We start from the raw sequence: 17,911 nt of genomic DNA on the forward strand, positions 1-17,911 counted from the left end.
CAGCAGTCTGCTCAGAGCTCAGCGGGGTCTCATGTACACTGCAAAAAACAAATAAGAGATCCGTCGTCAGTAATTTATATGGAGATATTAAAGTTAGATATGCTTAACACAAGTTATATATGTTTAACAAATCAGCATTGTAACGGGGTTTTTTGTGTTTGACAAACCGGTAACAGATACAAACATGCCTCCTAAAGGGCGCACAGTGATGACATCATCACAGACCTCAGTTAGCACGATTTTTGTTCACTCCGATAGTCCTTGTGAATTAAAAACTGGCTATCTAGCGTCAAACTGCGCACCATTCTAACATTAAGAGGTCCAACAAGCTTAATAATTCGCTAAATGAAGGCACGTCGGGTATAAAACATATACATTTTGCAGAACAAGGTTGCAACAGTAGGCTAATAAGTTAGCTTCCCCAAAGAAAGAAAGCGCTCGAGCATCCTCTAACTCTGTTTAAGAAAAATATAAGCAGGTGAAAAGGAGAAAGCTCAATTTTTCAGACATAGACTTGTTCAACACCTATACGTATGCAAGAGATTGTGAAAAGGCCCGAACCTTTAAAAGAATTTGGAAGAAAAAGCGAACCGTTTGGACTTACCAAGCACCACAGACAGGAAACTGTCGCTCTGTATCCGCCGCGCTCGCGCTGCTGCTCAGGGCTTGCGACAGGCTACGATGTTTGATATCCCTCCGCGTAAAGCGTTTAATATTTTCCCCATCAATGCATAAATATAGTGTAATAAAACATAATTGAAATATGTATATACAGAGATTAAATGCAACAGACTTTCAGCTCAATAAAAATGGGCTTAATTGTGCAAAAAGTGAAAATATAGTTTCAGCGGAATGATATCGAATGAAAACTGGTGGTTGTAAGACCATCGTTTTCGATGGTCTTCTGGCTCTCAGGATTGTTAGCAGAGTATGTAAATTTGCGGGTAACTGCGTATAGTCATTGGCGGTAGTAGCTACACGTCCAGAGGTGTCATGTTAGAGGTGTGCTTTATTTTGTTATCAAGTTCAATACAGCATATTTTACATTTCAGTTGACATTACAGTATTGCTTAGTTTATACATTTACTGCTTGAATAAGTTTGCTAAATTAGAAACTTTACCATCATTTTAGGAAACGAATTTACAAAGGTAATTTTGCCTTTCCAGCTTTACCATGCAATTCTATAATATATGGGTTGAAGTTGTATGATAATGATGTTGGTTTTGTTTATGGATGGAAGGTAACTAATGGCTTTATAAATACCTTTTTGATACTGCATAAATTATGTACTAGCCTAATGTTATATAGACTAATTATGAAATAATATAACTTCAAAATATCCCTCTGCTGTTGTTTCTTCTTCTTCTTATATTTTTTTTAAATTATTTTTAATAATAATAAACTAATCAATAATGTGTTATGAGTTTAACACTTCCTAGTTAGATGTTTAGTTGTTGTTTTAATCAAAAAGTTGAAATAAAATGCAGGTGTCATGTCGGGATCAAAGGAATGTTTAACAACCTGGCAACCTAAAATATCTTCATATTAATGGATGATAAGTGACAGATGAAGCATTATGGGGGATTAAATGAATGAAATGTATTCATTCAGCAATTTAATGAACTTCTCACTACATTTGCATTAGAATGCATTGTTTGTTTTCCACCACAAGATGTCAGCACACTGAAGGAGACAGTTGGTCTGTACACTATGTACTCTCATATTCTCTGTGCTCAAAGTGAAGCAAACATAATGCAGGCACTTTATGATGAATCAATCAATCAATGATGAACAGTGGTGGCCTCATTTCATCTCTTGAATTGAGCCCAGGATGAACCAAACTGGTAACAAAGTTGGCATGAGGTATCGCAAATATGGCTATTTGACATCCTTGTCTTATCTGATTCTGGGTGCAAACTTGTGCGTTTTTTACAAGAAGAAATAGACAATGTTTTATAGATTATGTTTTTTTAAATTACTCAGACTTTAATTGGACAGTGAAGATGTTTTTAATTTGTCCTTATATTATTATTGTTAGAAAATATTTGGTGCCAAAAAAGTAGATTTTTCAATGGCTGTTCTGGCGTTCATGTTTCTAGGCCGTTTTTGTCTCTTCATTAATGCGTTTACACGGCCTGTCTTCACAGTCAGTATCTTACATGAGAGTGCATTACCTTTCATGATCATTTTAAAGATTGCTCTGAACTTTTATGTAACCATCTTAAGCTGCTGCCATGCACACTTCTGCAGATCACAGATGAAAGTGTGTGATGTGGCCACAGGGCTCGGGATTTTGTTTCATAATGCTTTATTTTAATGGCGCTGGAAATAATGAAGCCTGGTTGAAAGATGGCCATTATTTATCCGGCTGATCTATCAGCCCGTCTGCTTTGCTAATGGGTTTTAATTCACAACTTTCTCCCTCGCTGCCGCCTCCCTCCGCAGAGTGAACCCAGTGGCAAAAGACTGCAGAATGAGATATTCCTTTCAGCGAATGTCGTATATAATGTAAGAGGTAATTTGACACATAATGTGACATTTTCATTCTCTTTCTTGCCTCTCTGTTCCCTAAGTAATAATGATCTGCTAAAAGATGTTTGTCTCAGGCTTATTGCACTGTCGGGTTCGTTTCATTAGTGAGTTTTTTATTTCTGACGGGGGCTTTATCCTGAGAGGGGAGAGTGGATGACACACTGGTTCTCCGGTTTTGCAGAAAGCTCTCATCCGTCCATTAGATTTGTGTGTGTTTTTTGGAGCACTGCTGCGGCTGCAGATGCCCTTATGATGAAGCCGCATCACCCGGCTTTATTTCTCATATGGAAAGAAGTGCACTTTTCTTGAGACTGAGTGTGAATCATCAATAATACACTGGGAATCTATTCATGCGTCCAAAGCTCCCATGCACATTCACTCTTTTTTTACTGGGCTGAGAGGACATGTTCTCTGTGAACCACGCAGATCAACAGAGCACGTGTGTCGTCAGAGATCTTAATTTTACACCAAATGTTTTCCTCAGTGTGATCACTTTTCAGGCCGCCCATAAGGTCGGGGGAAAGGGGTACGCTTTCTGGGGCACAGCTGCTCCACTACCACTGCACACCTATGAGAAGAAGGATCTTGTGGAAGACTTTCTGAATTTAATCCCATCTCTAGAAATTGAACCCACTGCAACTTCTGTGTACAATAATGGTCACAGAGTAAGTCTTACACCTTCAGGAGTGAGCGTGTTGAAAGAACAGGCGTATGTGTTGATATAAATTCACTGGACCTGTCAGCGGCCCAGCCTTTTCTGTGGGCTGGCCCGCTTCCAGGAGCTGTTCTTGCATCAGCTGGAGCCTTTTTTTCAACCAGTATCCAGGAAATAGGTGTGATGGGAGACTTTCAGGGTGGCAGAGTCTATTACTGACGATGGTAATTGGTTTGCACTGACTGTATACAGCAAACTGAAGGTGTTGATGATCACATACTGCTGCCAGATCCTGCAAGGTCCTTTCTTTCTTGTAGTTTTTACTCATATAATTCTAAATGAGATAGCGCTAAGATATTCTAAGAAACACATTTAATCACATTAAAGCACAAATGGGTGTTTGGCAGAGAGAGTGTGAGACTTGGTGACTTGGACTTGAGTCGACTCGAGTCACTGTTTTGATGACTTGTGAATTGACTTGACAAAAAATAACTGACTTGAGACTCGACTTGGACTTGAGGCATGATGACTCGGATGACTTGCGTGTGTTCATAAGTTTGAATGTTTGCTGTTAAATATAAAATGATAAAAAATCAATGTTGTCAAGTTTCTGTCTCACTATCAAGTACGTACGCAGCCCAAACTGGGAATCATTATTGGATGACTCAAAAAGCTCCCCAGTATGTGATTGTCATGATTGGATGGCTGTCAGTCAAACTACTCGCTATGGCAACATGCAACATCAAAGCCCCCAAAGAGAAGCCTCATCAGTCGTACTCGTTACTACTCAATACTGTCTCAGAGCAGACCATCATCATGGCTGCGTCTGTGCCAAGATAATACAGATACAATTCACTGTCATACTTTTTGAACAGGTTATATAAATTGGCCAATAATATCATTATTAGATGAGCTACTAACACCTTGTCTTTTCTCTTTATTAAAACCGGATACTACAGGTAAGAGTGCTGGATCTTGGGTGGAAAAAAAGTGACTTGACTCGGGGCCTTACTTGCCTTAACTAAGGACTGGACTTGACCTGACATAAAGTGTGACTTGACTTGACTTGCCCAAGAAAAAATTACTCGAGACTCCCTTGAGACTTGGACCACATGACTTGAGACTTACTTGGGACCTGAGCAAAGATGACCTGGTCACAACACTGGTGTTTGGAGCCTATCCCAGCTGTCATCGGGCGAGAGGCGGGGTACACCCTGGGCTGAACGTCAGTCAATCAGGCTGACACACAGAGACAGACAACCTTTAACGCTCACAGTCACACCTAGCGTGAATATTTTAGAGTCACCAATTAACCTAACGAGCATATGGGAGGAAGCCGGAGGGAACCCACGCATGCACGGGGAGAACATGCAAACTCCACACAGAAAGGCCCCCCCTAAGTCTGAATGACGGCGATAGCCCTAACCCCTGCACAATCCAAATACAAGTTAGAGTAAAGTAGATTTTAAATTCATCGGTGGAATAAGACATATTGTTCTGTTTTATTCTGTCTTCAAAGCTGTCAAAACTCACAGTGGTTAAAAGCCAAGCACAAGTAAGGTACCTTTTAATGAGGCTTCTTTCCCGCCTCATTAATCTTTTTACAAACCACAGTTTTGACTTGTGGACCGACCGCTAGGTTGGGTTGAATCGACTGAACTTCGCTTATTCACAGTTGTTAAAAGCAGTTCCACTTCCAACAGTTACAGCAATAAAATGCTTCTCCTGAATGAATGCAACTACATAACAATGCTGTTGTATTTACTAAAGTAAGGGCTCTGAATACTGAATAACTCCCCTCATATGCATTGATTTTATTGGTCTTAAACAGCTGACAGTCTTTTAAAAGCTAATGTGAACAGTGTTTTAATGACATGCCTTAATCTGCTCGTTTATTTCGAGCAAATTAGGATTCCAACATCTGAGTTTCTTGCTGTTTTATCCCGAAAAAAATTTAATAATTTCTACTCAGTGAATAAAACCTGCTGTCATCTCTGAGTGTCACAATCTCCACTGATTGACTGAGTGATTTAGGGCATGGTTGGACGTCATGCTCAAAGCACAGTGGCGCGTCTTCCAGCCTGCACCCCGGGCTTTATTGACCTTTCGCAGCCAGACAGGCAGCTCTCGCTAATTGTTTACCACCACATCCTGTTTCTTCACCGCTTGATTTATTGAAGAGACCGGCCTACAATTAGAGCGTTTATGACACGTAGGAGACGTGTCGAAGCCTTTTAATTTTGTCGTTTTCGGGGTTTAAATTTGTATTATACATTATTTTATTTACACTTTATTTTAGCACAAACTCACACACCCCGCAGTGTGTTATTTCTGTCTCCTTCATCGGCCTCTTTTTTAGCTCCAATTCCCACCTTAAGCTGAACATATACTCTGTTCCTATAGGGTGGAGACTTTCCATATATAACCTGGAAATTCAGCCTTTACAGATCAGAGAGTGCCGTTGAGTGGCGAGACTAAGGGGGCGGATATAAAGCAACATCTGTACAATATGTGATGCACTTAGATTACATTAGTTTGAAGTGTATTTATGCTATATGTCCGTGCAGCCGCGACTCTGCAGAGTGCAGCCAGTAGATGAAAACTGGAAGAGTATGGGGGCCAAGTGATGCCCATATCATACCATTTTTTGCAGGATGTGTTAGGGACCGTGGGGCTCGGTACAGGCCTGAGCTGGATTCTTGCAACCCGATGAAAACACTTTTTTAATAAGCGGTCGCCTCACAGCCACAAAGTTCCTGGTTCAGATTTAAGAGGCCTTTTCTGTGTGGAGTTTGCATGTTCTCCCCGTACATGCGTGGGCTCTCTCCGGGTACTTCGGCTTCCTCCCACAGTCCAAAGACATGCTTGTTAGGTTCAATGGTGACACTAGAAATTGTTATAGGTGTGATTGTGGAAGTAAAAGGTTGTTTGTCTGTATTGGCTGAAGATGGACCACTCGCTCCATCTACTGGCCAAAATAGTCCTGAGGAGGGCGCTGCCATCTTGTGCTGGTGACTTTTTTTGGAGCCAGATCTGCACAGCAGCGATTAGTGGGTGGAGTCGCCGTGGCCACTTCCGCTAACCAAAGATCACGCTGTTGTATTTAACAGCAGAACAGCTTCTTGAGTTGGTCTGAAGCAGACGTTCACAGGTATGGAAACTTCAATGACTGTAGCAATTGTTTTAGTTACGTCTCCTCTACACTGCTCCCCGGGAACTGATCGGCTGCAGGAGCTGTATTTGTCAACAGAGCTGTCAATCATCATTTTTACAGAATCAAATAACTAATTAAAACTAAACTTGTCAGAAAAATGAACACTTGGACGTAAATCAGCAGGATAAGAACTAATTATAATAACAGACACCATGTTTGAGAAACATTTATTTGACGTGAATTTTGATTTTATAGTTTGACTCATGTCCCATCTGTTAACATGGAGGAGGCGGGCTTTATGACCTATACTGCAGCCAGTCAGCAGGGGGCGATAGAGAGGTTTCGGCTTCACTTTTAGGGAGCTGTCCTGTCGTCCATCTTATTATACAGTCTGTTATTGTCTGTACGTGTCCTGTGATTGACTGGCGATCTGTACAGGATGTACCCCACTCTCCCAATGACAGCTGGGATAGGGTCCAGGTCCCCCGCAACCCTGAACAGGATCATGGATGGATGGATGGGTGGATATTTGAATGAGTGCATTGCTTACAAACAAGGGTGTTTTAATGAGATCTCTACAATACAATATTGTCAAATAGGAGGAGTAAATAGGATAGCTGTCTCACAGTTTGAAAATACTGTAAATATAAATACAGAGAAGGAACACAAAGAAAATCTTCTATTAATAAGCAATCATCATTTGTGTTCCCTCTGTTAGCGTGGATTGCTGCAGCCAGGCCGGTTCCAGGAAGAGGGAGCATATCAGTCTATTTTAGCCTCTCTTCACTGGCTTCCAAACGGCTTCAGGATTGATTTTAAGGTTGCACTGTTTGTATTGAAAGCCCTGAACGACCTGGCCCCCCTCCTATATAACTGACCTCCTCCTTCTGACACAGGTCTCCTGGCGGTCCTAACTTAGAGGTGACCGCGCTTTCTCAGTCAAGGCCCCTCGACTGTGGAATAGCCTCCCATCCTCGGTCAGGTCTGCCCCCTCTGTTGAGTCTTTTAAAGCTCATGTCAAAACAAACCTGTATATGCTATAGCTTTTGAGTCCCTTGGTCCTGAATAGGCCGCCTGTTTGCTTTTGTTCTGTCTCATTGCTCCTTTTTTTTTATATGTATTGCTTCTTTTATGCAGAGTACAGCGAATTGACTTGACTATAAAGAAGTATAAAAAGTTAAGGTGAAATTAAATCGTATTCGTATCGTATAAAACATGATTTGCATTAACACAGTCCCTCCCTTTGCCTTTCTGCAGGACTGTGATCGGCCTGAACGTGTGTGTAGGTGTTCCATTGGCTGATATCTGTGTGGATGATTACTATAGTTGTGTTTCCTACTTTTTTCATGCACTTTATATGTTGTTAAAGTGTGTCAGAAACATTTATCCGGCATTTATGCGACTAAACTTGATCACACATTTCTAACTCTAGGTGTTGCACCCCTATAGGAGAAGTGTTGGAAGTGGAACTAACAGCTTAAACAATTAACTAACTACTCACAGTCGTGTTCACTTAATTAACGTTGCAGGTAAATATATAAACAAACGTTTGACCCAGCTGAGCGGTGACGTCAGCCTACTACAGCCAATCCGGGAGCTTCTGCAAACACCTTTTTTGGTAATCCTCTTTTCCTGGAGGAGCTGTCCGATCAGCACCACACAGTGCGCTTTCTTGGTACCAGGAATAGTTGCTTTAACACAAGCCACATTAACCGGGCTTACAGACGCTCTTGGTCGGATCTTCTGCACAGAATTTTCGTAATTTTCCTTATTAGTGATGGCGCTGCTTTTTCAAACTAGATACACGTGATGCTTTTTGGTTTGGCGACATATTTGGAGAACACTTTTACGCACTAAAGTTGAGGCTGGATTTCTGTGTTGATTTTCTTTTCACTTTTCTCTTGACTTTCCTGAAAGCACGCAGGTATGCGTTCATTTCTGTACGGATTGTTGTGTTTTTGCGCGCTCGGATGCAGTCAGCCAGCAAGGGGACAGCCGGACGATGGAAAGCGGTACATCTGCCGGGCAGTACCCATAAGCGGCGATGCCAGCTGCCCTGTGACACTCTTACCCGAGCTTAACACCGGGAGCCAGGAAGAGGAGCTCAGAAACACCGTCATGCAGCTACGAGAGACCATTCTGCAGCAGAAGGAAAATATTTCCAAACAGCAAGGCACCATCAACGAGCTCACCACCAAGCTGTCCCTCTGCGCGTCGGCCACCGACGACAGGAGGTACGACAAAGCGGGTTCCTGGGGCAAAGATAAGCAAAACACAATGGGGGATGTTCCTAGAGATCCGAACGACACCATCGACAGCCTGCGGAAAACAATGCAAGGGCTCAAGGACCGGTTGGAGAACTTGGAGGTGAGTCGGCGCTAAATGCGCAAAGCATGCACATTGTGCCATAACCATAAAGCTGGGTTTGATTCTGGTCACGGATTTAAAGGCTTATATGCTGTCGATCCAACGCTCATCTGTTGAAGCATTTCTGAGAATCAGTATCCAAAAGAGATGCTTTGACTGATTAGGCTAAAACTCCCCTTTAAGTAGAGAAAATCATCCACGAAGCACGAAAAGCACGACAAATGTCGTCCTTAACGTCTTAAAATGACTGTTTAAAAAGTCTCAGTGACTCTGTTTACTCCTATCCATCTTACTCCTAGCTATCACATGCATTATAAGTACTTGCAGGGCACAAGCTGGGGCAGGTTTGTTGCAAAAGCTAATTTAATATACGTGTCAAAATAAAGTCATCAAGTAACAGGATTATACTGAGCAAAACTTTAATCCAGTATATCCTGACATTATAATTACAGGGCAGTTATACAGGAGAATGACGCCGTTTGAAGCATCACCTGCAGCCCTCAGGGGGGGCTCATCGCCCCTGATCACCCGTGTGCACTTCCTGCTCATTTTGTCCCCTCGTTCTTTCCTTAGCAACAGCAGATGCGGGCCAACGTTTCGGGCGCCTCCTTCCCCAGTGAGCTCCGCGACCTGCTGCAGCGTCGCCTCGGCCAGCTGGAGAAACAGCTCTTGAAGAAGGTCAACAACCTGGAGGAGCAGAAGACCATGCTGTCCAACGCCACAGCCGCCTACAGGATGAAGACGGAGAGCACGCTGAACGCGCTGGTGGAGAGGATCAGCGAGCTGGAGAAAGGTAGGATGCAGGCAGAGTGGCATTAAGCAGCTGTCAGTTTACTCTATCATAAGTTGGAAGAGGCAGGGAAGGTGGAATATTGCTTGAAGAGTGGAGAAATGCATAGGGTTAAGTGACAGCCAGCACATGAAGCACATAAGAGGAGAGACAGAAGGAAACAAGCTGCTGTACATTCCAATCAATCCATTTTGATCAGTCAATTTTGATTTATACAGCTCCAGATCCCAACAAAAGTTTTCTCATGACACTTTTCAACAGGTCCAAACCGTACTTTTTGTAATATTATTTAAAGAAACCCAACTTAATCCACCAATGAGCAAGCACTCGGCAAAAGTGGCGAGAAGAAACTTCCATTTAACAGGCAGAAACCTCGAGCAGATGTGGACTCATTCCTGGACAGCCATGACTGGATGGGCCGGGAAAGTGGGATAAAAGGAAGGGACCAAAAGAGAGAGATGGATAGAGACAAAGACAGCAAGTGCTTCCTCAATGGTGGAGAGAGAGGAGTAGGAGACAGGAGATCAGTATGTCAAGTCCCCCGGCAGTCTACGCTAAGCCTCTCGCAGCACAACTAGAGTCTGGTCCGAGGCAAGCATGATCGAGTCCTAACTATAAGACAAAGGAAAGTTTTAAGCCTGCTCTTAAAAGTAGAGAGGGTGCCAAACTGGTAGATGATTCCAAAGAAGAGGGGCCTGATTAATGAAGGCTTGGTCCTGGGGGCGCAACTTTCTGGAGGAGTATTAGGGTACGATGAGCTCTTGGAGATACGATGGTGCCTGAGAGCTTTGTAGTTGAGAGGGAGGGAAGATTTTATAGGGAGCCAGTGCTAATATGGGACTAATATCATCTCTTCCTACTTCTGGTCAGTACACGTGCTGCAGCATTTTGGACCAGCTGAAGAGTCTTAAGCGACGCATTAGGGCAGCCTGATAATAGGGTTTTGCAATAATCCAGCCTAGAAGTAATGAATGCATGGACTCGTTTTTCTGCATAGTTTCGAGACAGGAAGTGTCTCAACATTATTCAACGTGAAGTAAAGTAACTACAGTAATGGAGAGGATGCAGAGGATGGCACTCGGGGGAATAAAAGAGCTGAGAGGCTCTGATGAATCAGAGGTGACTGATATGCAAATGTTTTACATAAAGAGACCTTTGTTGAGGCTTTTTCAAGCGAGCATCGTCTGAACATTAAGAGAGGTAGCGCAGTTGTTTCCATGCTTTTATTCCCAGGCAGCGATTACCACGTTTAGGAACACACTTGGGACCCATCTAACCTCTCCGCCTGTCTCATTACAGGGGGAGGAGACTACAAGTCCCCAGAGCAGTTCAAGCTCTCCCTCCCTCAGCGGACCAACTACCTGTACGGGCGCATCACCAAGAGCCTGCCAGAGATGTACGCCTTCACTCTCTGCATGTGGATCAAGTCCAGCGCCAGTCCAGGCATAGGGACTCCGTTCTCCTATGGAGTTCCGGGGCAAGCAAATGAGATTGTGCTGATTGAATGGGGAAACAACCCAATAGAGCTGCTAATTAATGACAAGGTAAGTAATTCCTCGTGTCCAAAATCTCGTAAACATGACTTCTTGATCGGCCAACTGTCAGTACACGCTTCAGCTAAATCCAAACCTTTACCAACACCACTAAACAGTACTATACATGTGCTTTTATGTAAGCAAACTACAACTTAGTGCATTGTTTTTGGCCCTCAGGTTGCTCAGTTGCCTCTGGATGTACGTGATGGACGGTGGCACCACATCTGCATGTCCTGGACCACACGCGACGGCCAATGGGAGGCGTACCAAGACGGAGAGCGGCTAGGAACTGGCGACAACCTTGCAGCATGGCACCCCATCAAACCCGGCGGTGTCATCATCCTGGGGCAAGAGCAGGTTAGGGAAGCGTGTATCCCACCCCAATGTCCCTGTAGATTTAGTCATCACTCTATCTCCTTAGTCATGATCAAAGGAAGCAGCCACCTACCTGGGATTACATCAGCAGAGACTTCTCTGCCCGTCAAGTGACGCTGTTGACAGTGAAGAACGCAAACAAAGTTCTGTCAACTGTGAAGTGCAGCATGTTCACATTTTCAAAAGCCAAGCACTTCAAAGCACAATGTCAAGTGGTTCTACTAATAAGCCGTGTTGCTGATGGAGCGCCTTCGCAAACAGCAGATAGAAACAAGAAAATCAAGCAGAGTAAGAAGCAGCAGTAAGAGAGTGGCAGGTTAGCATGACAAATCAATGAATAGGACATCAGGGAACCATCTCTGGCTGAAGATACTGGGGTCTCCCACTGGACCTTTGGATTGGATGAATGTAGTTTTCTTACAATGGATTGTTAAAATCAATTGAATAGTTGGTCTATCGTTCGGTGGTCCTCCACTTTGGTTCGGACTGAAATATCTCTAAAACTACTGCATGGATTGCCTTCAAACTTTGTACAGACATTCGTTTTCCCCAGAGGATCAATTCTAACAATTCTGGTGTTTATATTGTGCCACCAGCCAGTCAAAGTATTCAAATATCCATTCATGGTTCCCTGATGATCCCCTGACTTTTTGAAATGACCACAACAAGGCTGACACTTGCAGTCTAAAGTTAATTTGCCAGGAAATTTGGTCCACACATTCATGCCCCCCCTCCCCCTCAGAGTTAACTGTATTCCCTTTTATGAGCCCCTGACTTTTCATGTAGTTTCATCATCGAGTCAAAATTGGAAGTTCTTCAGGAGCTGGTTTATGATCAAATACCTGAAAACGGATTACTTTCTCCTCAGCCTCAGCGTACCTTCAATTAAAGTCAATTCAGAAGCTTTATTGCCATGAAAGCTTTAAAACAAATTTGGTCATAGCTTCAAAGATAATCTAAAATCTATCAAATATTTGGACAAAAGGGGGCCTTGGTTTGGCTGAGCAGTTAAATCTCACGTCCCATGTACAGAGGCTCAGTCCTTGTCCAAGGGGTTCGACTCTGACCCTTTGCTGTGTATCATCCCCACTCTCTCTTCCCTCATTTCCAACCCTATCCACTGTACTATCAATGAACAGGTAATAGAATAGAATAGAATAGATAAACCTTTATTGATCCCACAACGGTGAAATTTTCAGTGTTACATGGCAGCAAATAGGAAGAGAACATGGTCAAAGGTAAAAGACTTATTTCGCAAATAAATTATATAAAGAATGATCAGCAATACCACAACAATCTCTCTCTCTATATTCGAAATGTATTATATATGTGTTTATTTTTTGTGTTTATTTTAAAAGGGACCATGTACAATATTAAACATAATTTACCATTTCATGTATTACACCAGATTTAGCTCAAAGCTCATTTTCATCCGCAGTCCCTTGGCAGGTCACATTTAAAAAATTTAGTTTAATGAAGAAACATTTAGTGCCAATTACCAAATGTTAGCATGCTAACTCACCAAACTAAACCGACAAAAACAACATAAACATTATATCAGCTAATTACCAAATGTTAGCATGTTAGCATGCTAACTCACCAAACTAAACCGACATAAACAACATAAACATTATATCAGCTAATTACCAAATGTTAGCATGTTAGCATGCTAACTCACCAAATTAAACCGAAATAAACAACATAAACATTATATCAGCTAATTACCAAATGTTAGCATGTTAGCATGCTAACTCACCAAACTAAACCGACAACATAAACATTATTTCAGCTAATTACCAAATGTTAGCATGTTAGCATGCTTACTCACAAAATTTAACCAAAATAAACAACATAAACATTAAGCATGTCCTTGTGTGCATGTTAGCATGCTATTATCATTCAGCTTGTATAACCACTGTGGGTCTGTAAACGTTTACTTGTTAGTGCAGATAAAGTGAGAGCCCTGAAGAAAGAAATCTGCTCTGTCCTAATAGGTAGGCTACTCCTGGATTACAAATGTGTGCCAATGTGTTGGTTTGACAAACCGCTGGCATGGATTTTAAATGTGTGGGCAGGGATTATGCGCCGCAAATCACGTTTTATAACCTCTACGCACAGATTTGTGAACTGAGAGAACAGATTACACTTGTCACTTTTAATTAGAGGACAACATTGAAGCTACATATATAAGAGTTACATTTGTAGGTGCACTTGAAGTCCCACTGTATGTAATATTAACTGCATAATTTATCCTACATATTGATAGTATGTATTAGAGAGATCATTGTGTGTACTATTGTGAGACATTCAGACAATTTAAACATTTGGCCACCTGAACATGCTGAAAGTTTCATACTTAGTCAATCCTGTTCCCACAGACTGGCTCAGAAAGATAATCACCTTTGACTTTAATGCTGTTGTGGATGCTGTGTAACTTTCCACCTTGCTGTATGATTGCCCCAACAGGACGTGGTGGGCGGGCGCTTCGATGCCGGACAGGCCTTCGTGGGCGAGCTGAGTCAGGTGAACATTTGGGACCGCGTTCTGAAGCCGGTGGAGGTCCAGTCGATGGCGAACTGCAGCTCTTATTTCCCCGGGAATGTGATCTCCTGGCTACCGAGCAATGTGGAAGTGTTCGGGAGGGGAGCGTTCAAGAGGCCCTTGGAGATGTGTCAGGAGCGGCTGCCCAACGCTTAAAACTCACTTATGTGCCTCTCATTAGATTAGCTGTTTCCACCCATTCAGCATCTTTTTACTCAAAGGTGGTTTATGGACATTCATGTGTGTGAGAACTTTGCTTTGCACTGAGAGATATTTTAGCTTGACTTTAAATGTGTTGACTTTCATTGACTGGCGGCTGTTTCATTTCTCGTGGCAATCAAAGAGCCTCTATCTTTAAACATTGCTTTCTTAACTGTGATTAAGGATTAATCTTGAATACAACAGCTTTTCTAGAAGGTTTCCTCGGGTACTGCTGCTATAAGAGGCCCATACACCCACATTCCCACACACCCTCCCTCTGCAAGCTTAAATTAACACTCACCTCAAGCTTTAAGATAATGAAAATCCACTTTAGCCCCGCACAGACGCACGCATGCACAGCTACTACTACAGGTACACTGAGGTCCAGACTAGCCGAGAGTTAGCCATGGACATGTGAGTTGGCGTTGCGTGCTGTGTGGGTAACTGGAAAGATTAACGGACTGGCGAATGTTATGTCTATTCCTTAACTAGGGAGTGGGCTTAACGCAAACATCAATTAAACCCATAATCCAGGTAGTTCAGGTATTTTAAAGGGGACTAGACCTGGGAAAGTACGCTTAATCTGTTAGCTGGTTTTTGTGCGGAAGACTTATTCCTCTGGTAGAAATACTTGTTTCGTTTCGGCATGCATAACTGATACCAGTGATACTTGTGAGACTATCACAGTGCTTTTTTTAACCTGCCTTTTCCATTTGAACAAACCCTGTTTAAATGGTGAATCATGCTGAAAATATATTCATAGCTTCAATGTTGTGAAATATGTTTCCTCGTGATTTGTGATATTGTTGCGGTGGTTAAATGTAACAGATTAGACCCTACATTGTTGTATGTTAATTATTTGTACATGTTGTGATATTGTGTTTTTAATTATTTTGTGTCTTTGTCCGGAAAGATTTTAGATTTTTAATGTAATCTTTAATGTTTTTATGTGTCGGAAAATTGTCCATATTGTCTTGTGGCCTTCTTATGGAGACTTAAGTGCCATTATGTGTTTGTTTTCTACGTGTTGAAAAAATTATTAACCTGCCAATAATTGAGAAAATAAAGAAAATCACTGCTGACAATTAAATGTGTGAGCTCTGTAATCCTGCTGTTTCACGTGGATTGTGTTGAATAAATCAGGGCCATGGCAGCGTTCAGTGAATCAGTGGTAGTCTTTGTTTAAACATAGCCGTAACTGTCAAGCTGGTGAGGTGACATGATCGGTTAAGTACAAAGAGCTGAGCGGGATCTTTAGCCTCAGATGGCTTGGGTCAACAGGTGTCCTGGGTGGCATTAGGAACGCTTAACAGATGAGAGAGGCTGAAAGGTCAGAGTGTCGTCATAGATACGCTCCCTCTGACAAAGCAGCTCTCGAAAACCACAATGTTGGAAAACGTCTCGACAAGGGATGAAACTACAAGATATTTAAAGGCCATAAAGTTTAAGATTCATTAAATGTCAGATTCATGTAATAGGAAGGTTTTGTAGAGTTTCTGTACGACTGTAAAATGAACTTCTTTGACATTTCCAATTATATAAGGTTAAGGAATAGGAACACTAACCTTTATACTATGAATTTCAGTGTCATTGATTTGTATAATTAATGCTGCTTTTTATCAGCTGGAGGACAGCATGTATGCCTCCTGAATGTCCATCCCATAGTGTAAGGCAGCTCATTGTTCCTGTCGTCATTGTATGTGTAACTTGCATGATGAAAAGACTGACAAATGATCAGATCAAAAGACAGAAAGAAAAGTGAAAACCTCTGAGCAGCAGCTCCAGGGATTTGCTGGCAGCAAAACATAGAAAAGATAGTTTGTTCACTGAAGTGTCCCGTGACGTTGGGAGCTGTGTTGTCAGAAACAATAGCCCCTGGTCAGGGTTTCCAAGGCAAATTGGTCCCAGGGGAGGGTGCGGACTAAGAGCAATTCATAGAACCCAATGAAGTGGCTGAATAGCAACTGCAACATCTTGCCTTGAAAAGGGAAACCACTGCTTACAACTGATGCCAGAACTGGGAGGGAAGCATGTTAGCAAGCTGGTGGCAGGACCTTGATTCATGGCTCCACTGGATGAGATTTGACTTTTTGCAGATGATGTTGTTCTGTTGGCTTCTCCAAACTGTGATCTCAAGCAGGCACTGGGTCAATTTGTAGACCAGTGTGAAGCAGACTGGATGAGAGTCAACACATCAAACTCTGTGTCCATGCTTCTCTGACATAAAAGAATGGATTACCCGCTCAGTATGAGAAGAGAGTTACTGGCTCAAGCAAAAGAAGGAAAGTGTCTCAGGGTCATGTTCACAGGTTAGGGTCGTCATTGACAGAAGGATTGGTGCAGCATAGTAGTAAAGAGGAGGTTATGCCTAACCATCATGTAAAGAGGAAGCTAAACCAGAGGGCACATTTTTGTTTTACTAGTTATCTGTTCTAATCCTGACTTACTCACCTTTGTTCATGAGTTTTGGGGGCAGAAAGAAGGAGATTTTGGAAATGAGATTCCTCCATAGGTTGGTTGGGCTCAACTTTAGAGATAGGGTAAGGAAAGTGCCATCTGAGACGATTAGGGTGCCTCCTGCACGTGCTCCTTTGGAGTTTTTCCACTGACGTCCAACTGGGAGGAGAACCCGAGGTAGACCCAGAGCTTATTGGAGGGATTATATATATATCATGTGGCCTGGTACCCACCAGGTCCATCATTTTGTAAATGGAATTCGGTGAATTAAAAACTGTAAAATAAAGCAGCATTACCCCCCAAGAGATTTAATCAGAAAGACCATTTGGGTTTTTTTTACATCGTCCTTGTTTCTGGCAAGGCAGCAACCCAGAAAAACCACGCTGAAATATATGAAACTTACTTATTTTTAATGCATTTTTTGAAAGTAAACTCATCCCCAGAATCACACGAGACAGGTTCTTGAAGAGTTTTCTTAGAAACCCTGAGAACAGTTTAAGGATTAACCACAGCAGTGTCTTGGTTCAAGGTTAATCTTCTGATAGAAGTGATGCATTCACCCTGGCACATGCAGCTCCCCAACCGTTCATCTGACAGCTGGCATTTATCATGAGACTCACATTAATAATGTTGTGACAACTCTAACAGAGGACAAGCTGTTGCTAAACACCATTAGGTACTAGACAGCATAAAAATAATCTGAGTGACGTCAGCGCAGATGGAAGGGATTCAAGGATTTTGTTTAAAGAGGCAACAATCCTTTGTTTTAATTTATAAACACTCACATTGTTCTTATTTAATGATAAGCACCTTTTACTTTGTGCCAGGTGAGAGTTACGTCTCATTAAGTATCTCATTCACTCTGACTGAGTCTGTTTTGGTCAATGGGTGGCTACAATAGTAAACCACTTTTGTCCAAACTGAAATGCTTCATCCAGCAATATCATCAGGTGTAATTTATTTTTCCCAATACTTTTAACAAAATACCTGCTAAATCAGTGGTTCTCAACTGGTGGGTCGGGACCCAAAAGTGGGTTGCGGAGCTGTTTTCAGTGGGTCGCGGACGTGTGCTCGGAAAAACAAAGTTGTGGCAAAAAGTCGATGCTCCACTTTTATTTTGAAGAACATTGGTTATGACATGCTTGCAGTAGTAGTGTTGTTCAGTTACACTCCATGTATCCACTGATTGGGTAATTCCAGCTAAGGTTACATTCTTGAAACTCAATGAGCCCTACAGTAGTTGCACGTATTATTTATTTCTATAGAGGGAATATTTTCCCCTTATGCACTGCCAGCATTTTGC

At 42.2% G+C, this 17,911-nt stretch overlaps 1 protein-coding gene across 1 annotated transcript; it reads left to right on the forward strand.

The window, feature by feature from the left end:
* The first annotated feature begins 8,268 nt into the window (after positions 1-8,268).
* Positions 8,269-15,212, forward strand: nptx2b (neuronal pentraxin IIb). Its single transcript, XM_069664804.1, has 5 exons — positions 8,269-8,709; positions 9,283-9,502; positions 10,799-11,043; positions 11,212-11,391; positions 13,876-15,212. The coding sequence occupies exons 1-5, from the start codon at positions 8,269-8,271 to the stop codon at positions 14,104-14,106; spliced, it is 1,317 nt and encodes a 438-aa protein (XP_069520905.1). The 3' UTR covers positions 14,107-15,212.
* The last annotated feature ends 2,699 nt before the right edge of the window (positions 15,213-17,911 follow it).

This window comes from Semicossyphus pulcher, unplaced genomic scaffold (genome assembly GCF_022749685.1).
Source record: "Semicossyphus pulcher isolate SPU_LCO1_2020_fin unplaced genomic scaffold, fSemPul1.0.p SCAF_16, whole genome shotgun sequence".
Classification (NCBI taxonomy): domain Eukaryota; kingdom Metazoa; phylum Chordata; class Actinopteri; order Labriformes; family Labridae; genus Semicossyphus; species Semicossyphus pulcher.